General features: G+C 40.0%; 1 protein-coding gene across 1 annotated transcript; it reads left to right on the top strand.

The window, feature by feature from the left end:
* Window positions 1-780: 780 nt before the first annotated feature.
* E2F1 (E2F transcription factor 1) lies at window positions 781-12437 on the top strand. Its single transcript, XM_075177541.1, has 7 exons — window positions 781-2164; window positions 4729-4819; window positions 5856-6075; window positions 6267-6419; window positions 7120-7234; window positions 9706-9910; window positions 11014-12437. Exons 1-7 carry the CDS (start codon window positions 1892-1894, stop codon window positions 11229-11231), a joined length of 1275 nt encoding a protein of 424 aa, XP_075033642.1. The 5' UTR covers window positions 781-1891; the 3' UTR covers window positions 11232-12437.
* The last annotated feature ends 225 nt before the right edge of the window (window positions 12438-12662 follow it).

Below are 12662 nucleotides of genomic sequence, written 5' to 3'. Positions count from 1 at the left end.
GACATATGGTTGTCACTGGAGAACAGATTCAAAGGATTGTTCTTCATGCATTATGAAATCTCAATTTTTATTTCTAACACAAACCCCACTGTCAGAGAAAATAAAGTGTCTGGTTGCATTCTTGGACTGGGAAAGGGGTCTCTGGCAGGTGAGGGGAGTACTCTAATGTCTGCCCAATACAATGGAAGGGGAGAGCTCATCTTTCCTGCATAATACAATTTATATTTCACTTTCAGGTTCAGTCCTATGAGTTATTTATTCCTTCCTATAAACTGAAAGCAGCATCTAAATGCAATCTCCCCGAATCCTTCAGGATGCTGTAATGTACAAACGGTGTGTTTGCGTGCAGCGCGGTCTATTGCTCAAAAGCAGGGATATAGCTTTAACACTTTATTTTATTTCTATTCATTGTATTGGTACCTATTTAACTTCATAATATTATACAGTGATATTACAAAAAAACAAATATGTAAATACTGGAACGTCTAAATTAGATGCTGCACACGTCAGAGGATGACCCATCTGGCAGACATATGTCACTCCCATTCATCCTCTCTTGTGCAGTCGAATATATGGTATTTTTTCCTGTCAGGAAATATGATCCGCCCACCGCCACTCATCCTTCCAATCGCCGCTCTTGTTTCGCTCCACTCTCTTAGTCCATTGGCTTTTCTACACCTCAATCAAAGCATCTTTTCCCGCCCGCCCAGTTCGAATGTTCGCCTAACCAATGGGGTGCGTTTCGGTGGTCCCCCGCAGCCAATGGCAAGTCGTTGATGACGCAGGCTGCAGTTTCGCGGCAAAAAGGGAATTGGCGCGCAAATGGGCGAGCGCTGGGAGATCTGGGGATCAGCTGGGTGGTGAAAACAATAGCGCTCCTGGGTCCAGGCTTTAGCGACCGGACCGGCTTCTTCCAAAGCCCCCGCTGGACACTGCATCTACAGCAAGGAGTCTCTCTCTGGGATGCCTCAATGAAAGGATTAATCGGGCTTTAATGGAAGTTGTCCCAGAAAGCCCATTGGAATCTGGATTAAAGTTGCAGCAACTTTAATAACAAATCCGAATTATATACATTTTAGCCACTGATCTCCAGCATCTTCTCAAATTCTGGCTTTTTTTTTAAGCTCTTGCAATTCTGGAATATAGATGTATATATTGGCATGATCTTGTCAGCGATTTTAATATTTTGTTTCATTTAAAAGTCCATTGCAGTCTGTTGTTTTGTTGGGTAGCACTTCTCTTTTTGTATGTTTCAAGTTTTGTATGCAATCTGCTCTGTACAGATCTGCACTGTTATTGCCATAGTTTTCCACTTAAATATTTTGTTTTGTTTGCTCTGACTTCTATGAGTGCTATATTTACCTTTCTTGTCTCTTGCAGTTCCGTTCTGCATTGGCAGATTTAGATGCTCTGCAGTACATTGAAATCATTTTTGGTGCAAAACCTTTAAATTCCACATTTGAATGTCTATTTATCAATGACATAGGGATGAATCATCTCCCTTTAGTACTTACAGTGGAGGTATTGTTTTACAGTGTTGTGATACCCCCTATAACCTCTTCTGTGTCATTTTTCAAGCTGGTGAAACAAAGACCCCCAACTAGAGTTTTGATTGGACTCCTCTCCTTAAGCATTCTGAACTAGAGGTGGTTTAATCTGTAAACTTTTAGAAGCTGGTTTTGGAAGTGTGTTAACAAATGTTAACTTTTGCCAGAGGATTCCATAGCTTCTGCTCTTCGTTGTACTATGGATTACGTTAACTGAAGTCTTTTAGGAGCCTTTCACAGATACCTCTGAAATTTATTTTTCAGCAGTGGCTTATGCTAACTTCCAGTTCTGGATTTCAATGTAGGCTTAGCTGAGGTTCTAGAGTTAAAGACATGGGAACTGGATGGTCAGTGAGACTGAGGGAATAACCCCTCTGATCATGTCCCAGGACTTTGGGGTGTCTTATGGCTGCGTTGAAGGTGGGCTAGGGTCAGTTTGGGAGACAGGCACCATCCATGTGGCTGAGCAACAGATTGTCATTATATCGACTCCGGATGTCCCAGGAGAGGGAGCTGCAAACTCTGGCCTCAGTGAGGCTGAGCTCATGCTCTTCACTACCCCCCAGGGATCCGGTGCAGGATGTGCTGGGCAAAAACCAACCCTTGGACGTCCTCCGGTAATGTCATCGCCACTTTTACCTCTATTCATAACTTTTTGTTGGACAACTAACATTATAGTACTAGAACAGAAAACCAAGGTGCTTAGCTTTAAATATCATGGTTTCTAAGCTTTGAATGGTCAAAGGCATGTTTTTAGGATTCCTATTTAGAAACAATGTACTGCCTTAGTTAACCTGAGCAGCATGTCTGTTCTAGACTGAGGAAATCATGAAAACATAGCCTGTTGACTTGACAAACCCCTCCCAAAGAGTCATGTCAGAAGGAATTGACCATGAAGAAACTTTATTTATTTATGCAGCACTGCAAAACTACATATGGCAGTAGTAATATTGGTAATGGTTGATTTAGTGCAATTAAGTATTTGCCTTTGTTTTCTTCAACTCTGATTGTAAACCTATACCATAGATTTGCATCCAGTTTTAGTGAATAATCTGTTGCTTTCCTTCTAATATATTTAGCCTGGCAATGAATAGGGTTAACATGACATCCCTCAGTGTGTTCTTATCTTCCAGCTACAGTGAGTTCTTTAAATATGTTAAAGGGTCATTTTCTTGTGAGAATAAGTCAACCAGGCATTATTACCATGTGTAGTGTGAAGATTGGTCTATTAATAATCATTCTTGATCTTTGTGATTGTGTTTAGGTCACTATAATGTCCTGCACAATACAATAGGTTTTATTTATGAGGCACCACAAGATTTCTGCAGCACCATACAGAGTACAAACAGTAGACCATACAGGGTAAAACCGTTCAGAACAAAGATGAATAATACCAAGACTCCAGTAGCTCTAAGCCTAGCTAGTACAGTGAAGTTGGAGGAGAAGAAATGGTATAGAGACATGAGGGAAGAGGGTCCTGCTCATAAGAGCTTGCATACTAAAGGAGGGCAAATGCATATTTTGTATCATGACCCATTTCACACAGTAATCAATGGTCTGAACCTGTTTTTTTGGCTAGGATTTGTTGCTTGTTATTGTTTTACAACATTTGTAATCTATTATGCTGGCACAGGTTTTATTTTAAACTTAAGTGACTTTAGTACAGAATGCTGCAATAGAGAACAAATGGATATAATACTGGACAAGAGCAGGCATTGATGGAAATATAGGAAATACTGTATGCAAGATATGTACTCCGTTCTTTGAGAGGTGACTAACATCCATGTTTCTGACTTTTCCTAAAAAAGTTGCAGTCAAGGGCTCATTTACACCTATCTGCTTTATTTGCACTTGTAACCCATAAATACATGCATTTAAAAATAGGTTACTTAAGAGTCAGTGGTGCTGATCTCACCATTACTTTATAATATTAACACTGAATTTAACATTTTGGAACACGGTGCATCTGATTTTCTTCTACAAATGAATGAGCCAGGGAAATGCATATGTGACAGCAGCCACCCCCTGCCCCATCTGTATGGCCACCTCCATTCTGCTTGTGTTAACAGCCTTAGTCAATGGGTGAATGTAGAATGCAAATTCCCCACCCTCCTGTATATTGGTACTTTTATTGAGGGGATTCCCACTTCTGTGTAATGTGATCCTTTCCCTCTGGCAGAAAAGTTCTAGCAGGGGAGAGAGTCTTGTGGGAAAAACGAGCAGGGTAGGATGGTGTGACTTCTGACTTGGGAAACCGGTATGGGTTGTGGTGGGAAAATTAATTGAGTAGATGTTGTTACTAAAGGTGTGGTTTAGGGGATAGGTGTTAAAAAGGAAAAAGTGGTGGAATTTTAAAAGAAACCTATTCACCCCCACAGAGATTTTTTTTTTAACTTAAGTCTGAACAGTCTTAAATATTTCAGCTAAGAAAGAGTTGTCTTGTAAAAATGGTGGCAGTTCAAGAAGAGGAATGTAGCACTGGAACCAGACAGTGAGTGATGGCTACTGATTCCTGCACTGTGCTTGGGGACCATTTATTTTTTTCTGGGCAGGTGATCACCATTACATAGTGTTTAATACGAATACTCATTTGGGTTGCCATGGAAAACTGATGTCATGTTGAGGGCATTCCTGTAAGAGCAAGGAAAATCCGCCCCCCCCCCCCCCTCCATTAGATCACGATTTCAAGTAATTCTGCTGCAGAGGTACAAGAAGTGGGGCAGGAGTTCTTCTATGGCATCCCTTTATTAGAAGCTCCCTTATATAAACCAAATTTGTTGTTCAGGTAAAGTGCATCTTTTACACTACATTTTAGGGGCCTATTCAATTGTCTGCGGTTTCTGCTGTGTGAAAACTATTACCAGTATTACGGTAATAGTAAGCTGGATTTCAGCTCGCAGCTCCCTGAGCTGGGAGCTGAAATCCAGCGAGAAAGTACCGTAATACCAGTATTTACGCGCACTATTACCGTAATGACAATTGAATTGAATATGCCCCTTAGTGTTATTTATGCTTATTTTAAGTTTTTTGTTCTCCTGGATGGTGCTGAAAACCAACAATGGAGCACTTTGTTCTTTATCTCCCACATCGGAGTAAAAAAAAGTACAACAGTTTGTTCCTATTTTTGCCACTGCTTCTGTCCTCAGTATGTGCCCTGTTAAACGTTTCCCATCCTCTTCAGGTGAAGCGGAAATTGGACTTGGAAGCCGTACACAGATATATTCCAGAGGGACTTCAGACACCTCGTGGGAAGACGAGAAATCCTGGAAGAGGTTTGAGAAAATGAGCTCTTTAGAATACACTGGCTGCTAAACTAAACATGCATCTGTCTGTATTAAGACACTATGGGGCATATTCAATTGACGGCGGGATTGCCGAAAATCCTGCTCTCCAAAAATATTACCGCTGACACGGTAATATCTCGCTGGATTTCAGCTTGGAGCTGCGAGCTGAAATCCAGCGAGTAAATTACAGTATTAACGGTTTTCCCGCGCAGGATTACCGTAATAACGGTAATATTTTTGGAGCGCGGGATTTTCAGCGATCCCGCCGTCAATTGAATATGCCCCTATGGGGCATATTCAATTGGTTTTTTTCCGCGTCGCGTAAAAACTATTACCGTTAATACGGCAATAGTCGTGGCTCAGGGAGCTGCGAGCTGAAATCCAGCGAGAAAATTACCGTAATCATGCGTGGACTGCGAGATTTTAGGCGTTTCCGCTGAGAATTGAATATGCCCCTTAGTTTGGTGCAAATGTAAAAGTTCCTTAAAAGTTTTCTTTACGTTGATCTTTATACAAATTTGCATCTGGCTGATGACTTTGAATGTGTTCTATTTTTCTAAAACACATATGCTCACATCTGTATAATGTATTGCCCTTCTGCTCCACGGGAGGTTTCTGTCCTCCCTGAGCTCGCCTTAGGACACCTGCGTTACGGTTTGACAGGTGTACCGCCCCAGTCAAACTCCCCACCTGCTACTGTCCTCGGAGCGGACAGTATATTCAATGACCAATATTAGTGCAAACTATTGTGTTATATGAAACATTCACTACAGGCGTGTGATGTTCTTGTAGGCTTCAACACTCTTTGGGTGTACTTGCAAATTGTAAATTAGAAACATGTGTTAAAACAAAAACAGATTGCTTATCTTTGTAAGTGAGCACACATTTACACCTACCCAAGCCCTTTTTTTTTTTTTTTTTTTTTGTTGCTTTTACTTGAGTCTACAGTATATATTAATTTATTTATATTCTGCAAATGTCTGCATTGTGTGCTTATTGCTTGGCATCCCATTGTCTTTTGCAGGAGTAAAATCCCCAGGGGAGAGGTCGCGATATGAGACCTCTTTGAACCTCACAACCAAGAGATTCCTGGAGCTTCTTAGCAAGTCTACTGATGGTGTGGTGGATTTAAATTGGGCTGCACAGGTGTTGAATGTGCAAAAGAGGAGGATCTACGACATCACTAATGTGCTTGAGGGGATCCACTTGATTACCAAAAAGTCTAAAAACCACATTCAGTGGCTGTAAGTGATGACACTATAATGCATTATAACCCTAATTTCTATATTGGGAATTAACCAGAAACTTGTTGATAGAAGTTTTCTTTTATTAACCACTCTTTCCTTATGCACTTCTTACCTAGTCATAGTTGAGGCTCAATAGCCACATTAGACATTACAATCTATATGGCTGATTTCATTTGTCTTTGTCATAGGGGGAGCCGATCTGTGGTGGAGTCCAGCAGTAGGTACCAGATGTTGGTGAAAGATTGCCAGGACCTTCTTGCAACAGAACAGGAATTGGATGACCTACTCCACAAGTGCACCACACAGCTGAAACTGCTTACTGAGGAGTCAGAAAGCCAACAATATCCTCTTGTGTGACCAGTTTTCATAATCCTGTGTTTTTTTTGGGGTTTTTTTTCCACCCATGTTTTGGAATTGATGAAAAATCCTTAACAAATATTACACAACACTAGTCTGTTTGTCATTTTCTTATTTGACATTCAAGGGGGAATTCAGTTGACAACGTTACTCGTGAGAATAATGCAGCCTGCACACTTAGTTACTATGGTAATAGTGCACATTACTACCGTTTGTACGGTAATTTCAATGCCGATTTTTGCTCGCAGCTCTGAGTCGTGAGCAAGAATCCGTGTTAAAATTATCGTACAGTGTGTGGGCCGTGTTATTCTCAAGGGTAACAGTCAATTGAATTCCCCTATCTGGATCTGTTGTTTAGTATATTAGCAATATTTTGGGGTATGTTTACATTTTTACACTAAGCTATGGTGTCTAAATTATTATTTTTTTAATACAAATAATGTACAGTTCATTTTCACACAATTTAGTGTAGCATTTACCTACCAAATACCAACACTGAATGCATGTGTGTGCTGCTTAACATTTAACTACTACTTGGTGCATACAGCTGTGTACAAATTACACATGACCGTGGCACAGTCTTCTTGCAAATTGATTTGAATTTCTATTTTTGGAGCACTCTTTTGACACAGGTCTTATCATATATTTAAACTTTTTGTCTGGAAGTTCCTTAACTAGCTGCACTTTGGGATATGTCACCTGCCAGGACCTCCGCAGTATTGCCGATCCCTCAGAGCGGATGTTGATGGTGATCAAAGCTCCACCAGAAACCCAGATGCAGGTTTCAGATCCCACAGAGGTAAGTAGGGGAAAGACTGGTGTATTCCTACGTTTGTCAGGGATGCACACAACCCATGAGACACATGATGGCTAGAATCTTTGTTTGCTAATCAGATTCTAGCTATCATTTTGTAGACTGTACATAACTAGAATCTGGTTGCTATAGGCAACAACTCCACTCTTCAAACCCACCGGAAACTCGCAGCTTGATACAAACACACCTGGAGGTAAATGTCTCTGAGTCGGGAGATCCTGTAATGTGGTAAACTTGTTGAGAGAGAGAAGCGGAGCAGAACTAATTCAGATGGCCACAGCCAGCCTTCTCTATTAGATCCAGGTTGACTTTATATAAAATTTGTCTGTTTTCAACTTTATAATTGGATCTAGTTTACACTGAATTTGTTAGTGATGGCAATGGGGAGAGCTGTCGGAGTCTTGAGTCCTTCATGTCTTCCCTGGTTAACATCTATAACTTAGAACAAAAGGGATTACACATTTTTGTATCTTCTTATTTGAAGTAGCTATTTAAAGTTGATTGAACTAAAACTTGAAATTTATGAATATATATATATATATATATAATTATATAATTTTTATTTTTTTTCATATTCTAGCAAAACATGCTTGAGTAGATTAAATTGCAATGCATTGGGTTCTCTGGGGATAACAAACATATGAAAATTGGTCTGACAATTAAGGTCTGGTTATTAAAGGCTTCTAGACAATGTTACCTGAAATGTAGTAAGGATACTGCTAAATGCAAAGAAAATGGAGGTAGAAAATACTAGACTTGTACAATTATAGTAGCATTGGGAGTTAGCCTCACTGTAGTAAACACCTGCTCCGCATAGAAGTAACTGTGCCCCTCTGTGACACATGTTCACTGATAAAGGTTCATACATTGCAGTAACACATATACACTGTGTAAGTTAAAAATAACTGACAATCTCATTGACTTGCTCTCTTGTGTATACCATACACTCCTTCCTCTGCTTCTTTATTGACTCACTCTTTATCTTAAAGCAACAACCTTACCCACATGTCCTGCCCTTCAGATACTGCAGCCATCCGCGCTTCTTACCAGTGCTACACCAACCTCTGTACCCTTTGTTGTGCCACTTAGTCCTACCATGCTGAGATAGTTCACTTGCTTCTGGCTGGCGATGGGCTCAGTGGAAGGAGGGCTCCTTACACACACTGCTAAACACCCACCTATTGTATGTTTGTTATTTACAATAATACCTCAACGCACTCTGCTACTCCCCACATATTAAAGAGTTCCCCATTTGAAACTGATATACTCTAGATTTGGCTTGGCTAACCTGTGGCACTCCAGGTGTTGTGAAACTACAAGTCCCAGCATACTCTTCCAGCAATAAGCTGCTGTATATTGGCAAAGCATGCTGGGGCTTGTAGTTTCACAACACCTGGAGTGCCACAGGTTAGCCTAACCTGCTGTAGACGGTCACCCACTCTGCACTAATATTATTAGTTATATTATGTAAGTTCACAATTGTAATACAATCCCATTCCTGTTATACACCCCAAATATTGATTTTCTTCCACAAACCTTCATCTGACACTTTTCTACAACATTACATAGAACAACGTGCATTCTCCATGAAAACTGTTTCACCACCTTTATTTTAAAGTATGCCCCCACTTGTAACATTGTATATATGGAAATATAGATACATGTACACTTCTAGGTTTAATTTTATTGACTGAAGTGTCACTAGAAGCAAAGGAATTTAAGGGTTTCATGTCTGTTTTTTAACATTCAAAACTATGCCAAACATTCAAACAAACAAAAAAAACCTAAATGAACAGCGCTACAAGATGCCTTTTAGAAAATAATATATAGTGTACAGATGTAAGTTCAATAAATATGGAGACTAAAATACAAAACCATTTGTTATAGCGTAGTGGCTAACTTTGCACTTACCAAGGCCTGGATTAATACCTTGAATTAGAATTTGCAACATTTTAATACCTAAACACCTATTATAAACATCGTACACAATATAGGATCAATACACAATCTAAAATAAGGTATTGGAGAATAATTCTTGATTTGTGGGGTTCTAGATTGCTAAGCAAGATATAACGGCAGATTGTTGTACTTATTGTATTGCATAGGTATACTTTATAGTTTTCTAAAGACACCCTATAGCGCTGTTCATATATCTAGTTTTCTGAATGTATCTTTAGAGGTTAATTAGCAATATCTATAAGAGCGTCAGCTGAGTGTATATTCGCATGTATTTTAATTGAGTGCCTAGTGTGTTGGTCTTTAAGTTTTTTAAATGCTGGCTTTGCCTCCAGTGTGACACTTCCATAATATGTTACAAAGTGTTCAGGAGACTGAAAAGTGGTTTTCCTGGAAAAAACTTATAAGGTGAGTCTGTAGTCATTGCTCTGGATATGAGGTTATTTTGGACGTGCGGAGGGAGAGGATAGAGTGTTTTCACATTTTATTTCCTTCCTCAGGGTCTGCAGATTTCCCTAAAAAGTACCCGTGGACCGATTGATGTGTTCCTTTGTCCAGATGACACTTCTGCGGTCTGCAGCCCTGTCAAAAGCCCCACGAAAGCTACACAGTCCTCCAATCCCTCACCCAGTACCCACAGCTCTGAGTCGCCAGCTCTGACCCCTTCCCAGGATATCGGTCTAGGCTTAAGGCCATGTGACCAAGGTGAGAGGGTCACCTCTTCTATGTTGATGGAGAATGACAATTGCTCAATATGTATGAATATAAACTTACTGTGTCATAAGAGTTCCTAGGTGTCGGTATCTGAAATCCACCATACTTTTATCTGCTGGGATCCTAACAGATACCATACAGCCCAAGATCTGTTGTATCATTTCTCCTCCATTTCCCCCCCCCTTTTCCCCTTCACTAAAGACCTTTTCCAATTGCAAACAAACTAGCAGTGCATTCTCATGCCAAGTGACATGAGCTTTGTGCCAACAAGGCAGCACTGCTATCGGGCTAGACATTCGAGTTTCTGTGTATGGATTCCTTGACCTTCCCCATGCAGCAGATGAAGGGAACTAAATTAAAAAGTACTAAAAATTATTTCAGATAATGCAAATGGCCCATGCCATAGGGCAAGCATAGGAGGGTATCTCACATGGCTACAAAATGATCTCAAATATGACACTTAATCTACTTAAATTTTGAAAGGACCAGCTGGCATGGTCTTTGGAGGCAACTACTGTAGTCATCACCTTGTGTATGTGCCGGATTTTATTTTTCTAAGCTTTCTTGTCGCTCTTACAAGAATTGCTTTGTCCTACACTTAACTGATGCTTGTAAGTTGTGTGCTACATTGGAGTAGCTAGACTTCTGCATTGACAGGTTGATATATACACTTTGTACCATAACTTGTAACCACTTGCAGACAACCCCTGACAGGCTGTTAGAAATGTCCTTTCAAATGGGGAAAAAATGCTTTCAGCACGAAGTTAGGTACCAATAAACAATCTGAAAGCTGCATTAACTTGTGTATATGATCTTAAGAGGGGGTGGTATTATTTGTTGTGCCTTGAAATGTCGTAAATATATTCCCTCCCTCGAAATATGTTCAGTTACTTATACAGCAAAACCAGTGTATGAGGTTTGTCTCGTTTGTTGTGCATCCTATAACACTGTTTCGAGTTGATTGTTTACGTTACCTGCACCGTGTTTGCAGTCTGAGGCACTTGTTCTCTGCTCATGCACACAGTGATCCCAAGTAGATGATTGTACGTGTCCCACTGCAGTTTCTCATACTGTGTATACCTTTCTTTCCCCAGAGTCCTTGCTATCAGCTGAGACAGATCTTCCATTGGGCTACACTGCAGATGACCTTCAACTCTCCCCTGCTGCTGTCCTGCCAGACTTTCTTTCTGATGAGTTCATCAGTTTGTCTCCTCCCCTCTCTCACGAGTACCACTTTGGGCTGGAGACAAGTGAGGGCGTCAGTGAACTCTTTGACTGTGATTTTAGCGACCTGGCATCTCTTGACTTGTGAACTGGAGAATGCAACCATAATGTTCCTTTTATGTTTTGGCATCTCCACTAACTTTATTCTCTGCATCAAAACCTAGTGCTCACACTGATAGGACTCCGTGATTTTAGTCCTAGAAGATTTGAAAACTTTTCACTCTGCAACATCAAAAAGGACTTGGCTAAAAAGTTGTTTATGTATATTTTTTTGTTGATTAAGCGCTTACTATCCATATCAAACAAGGAAATTGGTACAAACTCTTGAGTGATCAAGGTGTTTCCATAGAAATCGTAGCACTTACGTTAAATTGCTAAAAGACATAAGCAAGAAAAGTCTTTGGCACCCACTAATATTGTGATCAGTGTCGCTAATATTCAGGTAAAAGAGCAGTGTTGCATTTTTGTTGTTTTCACAAGACTGGACAGTTCTTCAGAATTCCAGGAACGTACAGTTCTGCCTCCCTCCCCTCCCAATCTAAGTGGTGCACTTAATTATGATGTCCATACAAACTAACCTGCTGGTTTTTGAGGGTGCTTCTCTTTGCTTTAAATGTCCCTTAAAAATGTTTTCTGATAGGTGCTGTATCAGGAGTTGTAAAGTGACGCCTTATAATTTATTTAATTATAAATCTTTGTTTATAATCTCTGCCCATATATTTGTAGTAACCATTTACCTGATAAGGTGATGTCAGATGAGCATTTCAGAAAGATGTTTTTCAAGGATTCTACAACCAGAGTTCTGACAAAACTGTACTTTATGGGAAACAGTTCTCCTGTCACATTAAAGCGTTTTAAGAGAAACCACTATAACGTGAGAGGAACTTGGCATTTGGATAGAATTCTGATGGCTGTAATTTTGTTGTAGAAAAATTCAGCGTTCTGAAAGGTTTGTTTGACATCTGCTATAAGAGTGCTTAGCGCAGTCCTTGGTCAGATAAATTTAACATTGCCCCCTTAACATCCTGTTGCCTACAGTAAAAGGCACTAGGACATCTTGTCCATAGCTCATATATAGTGTTAACAAAACAGTATTTATAAGATTTTTGTTTTGTTGCCCTCAGTCCCCCTTGAGGTTTAGATCCTGTCTGTCTTAGGTGAACAGTCATGAAAATGTTTGCAAACAACCTTGCTTAATTTATCTATAAATCCTATTCCCTCCCCCTGTTTGTCAATAAAAAAAATTCAGCTGGATGGTTTGGTTCCTGAATGAATAAAATGAGTTTATTGTAAATGCATGGTATATAACCTTGTAGTTTTGCGACAGGCTAAAAGAAGTGCAAGTTTTGGAACTCTAATCTGTGGCATCTGATACTTGGTTATCCAAACCATAGGTTGGCCAAGACATGCAATAAAATATTGACATGTAGTCGTATCTCTTCTGGGTGGTTGAACCCAGTTTGTTTATACAAAGCCTACTCTATTAGCTGCTGTTCTGTTGATGCCCCTTTCCCTGGAA

This window comes from Mixophyes fleayi, chromosome 6 (assembly GCF_038048845.1).
Source record: "Mixophyes fleayi isolate aMixFle1 chromosome 6, aMixFle1.hap1, whole genome shotgun sequence".
NCBI lineage: Eukaryota > Metazoa > Chordata > Amphibia > Anura > Limnodynastidae > Mixophyes > Mixophyes fleayi.
Note: the sequence above shows the minus strand (reverse complement) of the source record. Positions and strands in the feature narration are given on the sequence as shown.

Bases quoted from the DNA above. Each gene is read 5' to 3' on its own strand.
- E2F1 (XM_075177541.1), top strand. From the start codon at position 1,892: ATGGTCAGTGAGACTGAGGGAATAACCCCTCTGATCATGTCCCAGGAC. The intron at 2,165-4,728 runs GTAATGTCATCG...CATCCTCTTCAG, and splicing joins CAACCCTTGGACGTCCTCCG to GTGAAGCGGAAATTGGACTT. The intron at 7,235-9,705 runs GTAAGTAGGGGA...TTCCTTCCTCAG, and splicing joins AGGTTTCAGATCCCACAGAG to GGTCTGCAGATTTCCCTAAA.